Raw genomic sequence first — 2,192 nt, forward strand, 5'->3', positions numbered from 1 at the left:
ACAGCTTCCAGCGTCCCCCCCTGCAATGGCACGGCGCCCCCTCTTGGGGGTGCGCCCCACAGTTTGGGAACCTCTGCTGTAGGCCATCAAAGAAACCACAAATTATACTTGGAAAAACTAACACAAAATGTTCCTGTTAGGTGATGGTGCAGAAATCAGCTTACTGACTTGCAGATAGCAGCTGTGGCCTGTGTGTAGAAAATAAAGTAATAGATGCTTCATGTTTATTCATTTTTTTTTAATCTAAAAAGCTTTCTTTTCTTTCTCTTTTCATGTTAAATGTGATTGATTTGGTTCCTTTTCACTTAAAAACAGGACTTGTGTCAGTATTCAAGAAAATTGTGAGATTACCTTTGATTTTCTTCCACTAGAACAGGATAAACAGATACATGCTACTTCTTGTAATCTGTGCATATGGTATGAAGACGCAACATGAGAACTCGTAGTGTTGTGTGTGGAAATCACAGTTTGATGTTAAAGATTCAGTGGTTGAAATAAAAACCTCACACAGCCACATTAAACATTCCCATCATTCGGTTCCAACACAGAAATGTTCACACAAATCAAAGCAGTAACTGAACCAGATGCAGATGTGAAGCCGCAGATAAAATTGGTTCCAAATTCCAACACAGTGCTGCAGAATGAGTCTTCAATAAAAGAAAGCAGCCTCCACCATGAGCTTGGCACCATCAGTCTGCAAATATTTCAGCGATGTTTACTGATACTACCTTATTAACTCAATCTCTATGAAAATTCACCCAGGACATATTTCAGTTTGTGGTGTCTCTTTACAACTGAGAGATACAATTAAGTCCTATCTATGCTGGACTGAACATTTACTGCATGTGCACGATTTACTATCAAATCTTGAACCGTAAATCAATAACCAAATATTAATCTATTAATCCAGAGCAAGCCAGCCACTCAGTCACCATGTTTTTCTTCTGTCTAGATCTTCCTCTGGATTACAAGTTTCCCAGGTTTTCCCCGGATAAGCCCTGCACTATCGGCTACTACCCGAAGCCTCCAGATTCTGTTTTGAAGAGGTGTGAGAATCTGTCATAAAAAAGGGATGTTGTGGTAGAAAACAGAATAATAAGGAAAAGAAAAAGAAGTCCTCCTTAACCCCTCTGCCTCAGAAGGGGAATGTGCCTCTGTTTTTTTTTTTTTTTGCTTGTTGTTTCCCTGATATTGCAGGGTGCGTGCATTCATCACCCATTCAGACAAACCATGTGAATGTAAGCCACAGTAACTCTGTAATGACACCTACATTCGAAAGTTGTTTTGTGGTTCAGTGTCCCAAATCTGTGAACATACAAGAAAACATTGTGTCTGTGTGTGTATTCCTGTCTTGTTTTAAACGGGTGATCCTTCCCAACTGCTCTAAAATAAGGTAAACTTCTGCTCGTCTCTCTTACTGTGAACTGATTACCTCAATAACAAGTTGCTAAACCGGAGGACTCATACCTTCACATCATTCATTGTGTACAATGCTGTTTTTGTGAAATTGTCTTTTTAATGTTGGTTTATATTTTAGTAACCTTAAGATGAGGTAAAAACTTGCTCTGTGGATGTTACTGTTGCCACACAATGGGCACAATGCTTTCCTTTTTTTGTGTTAGGTGTACATGTAGGCCTCTTCATGGTTATATTGAAAGACAGAAGACTATACTGAATGTGTCAATATTATTTTAAGGGTGATGTGCTTTTTGGGTGGACCATGTGTACTTTATTCATGTGTGCACTAAAACATGCTTTAACCGACCTTTGAATGGTTATTATGTCCATTTGCATTAAGTCTTGCCATAAAACACTAGGAACACTCAAGTCTGCATAAGTATTTTGGTTGCTGTTAAGAATTATTGAGATTTATTTTAACCACATGGAGTACGTTTTGGAAATGATTAACATAGCTTGTCATTAAGCTTGAACTATATAGTTGGTCATGGTGCCCACACATCCAAAGGAACTACGATCTATAAATTCTATTAATCGTTTCATTTTGTTGGTTCTCTGAACCCAGATTCTAAACACCAGGGGCCTCATGCATAAAGCGTGCGTTCGCACAAAAAATGTGCAACGTCATATTTTACGCACAAGTCGGCATGTATAAAGACTAACTTTGCATCAAAGTTAGCATAAATATACCCACACTTTTTGGCTGGGGTGAAAATGTGCGGCAGCCATGCAAA

The 2,192-nt window shown here is 38.8% G+C and overlaps 1 protein-coding gene across 1 annotated transcript in view; it reads left to right on the plus strand.

Annotated features, from left to right (window-relative positions):
- The window catches only part of LOC106937865 (5'-nucleotidase domain-containing protein 1-like), a 26,552-nt gene extending 24,725 nt beyond the window's left edge, over nucleotides 1–1,827 (plus strand). The window contains exon 3 of the mRNA XM_015019593.1: nucleotides 953–1,827. Within this exon, the coding sequence (XP_014875079.1) occupies nucleotides 953–1,065 (113 nt within the window). The 3' untranslated portion in view covers nucleotides 1,066–1,827. The remainder of the gene's footprint in view (nucleotides 1–952) is intronic.
- The last annotated feature ends 365 nt before the right edge of the window (nucleotides 1,828–2,192 follow it).

The sequence above is a fragment of the Poecilia latipinna genome, unplaced genomic scaffold (assembly GCF_001443285.1).
Source record: "Poecilia latipinna isolate Pla-1442-1.1 unplaced genomic scaffold, P_latipinna-1.0 Scaffold2453, whole genome shotgun sequence".
Classification (NCBI taxonomy): Eukaryota; Metazoa; Chordata; class Actinopteri; order Cyprinodontiformes; family Poeciliidae; genus Poecilia; species Poecilia latipinna.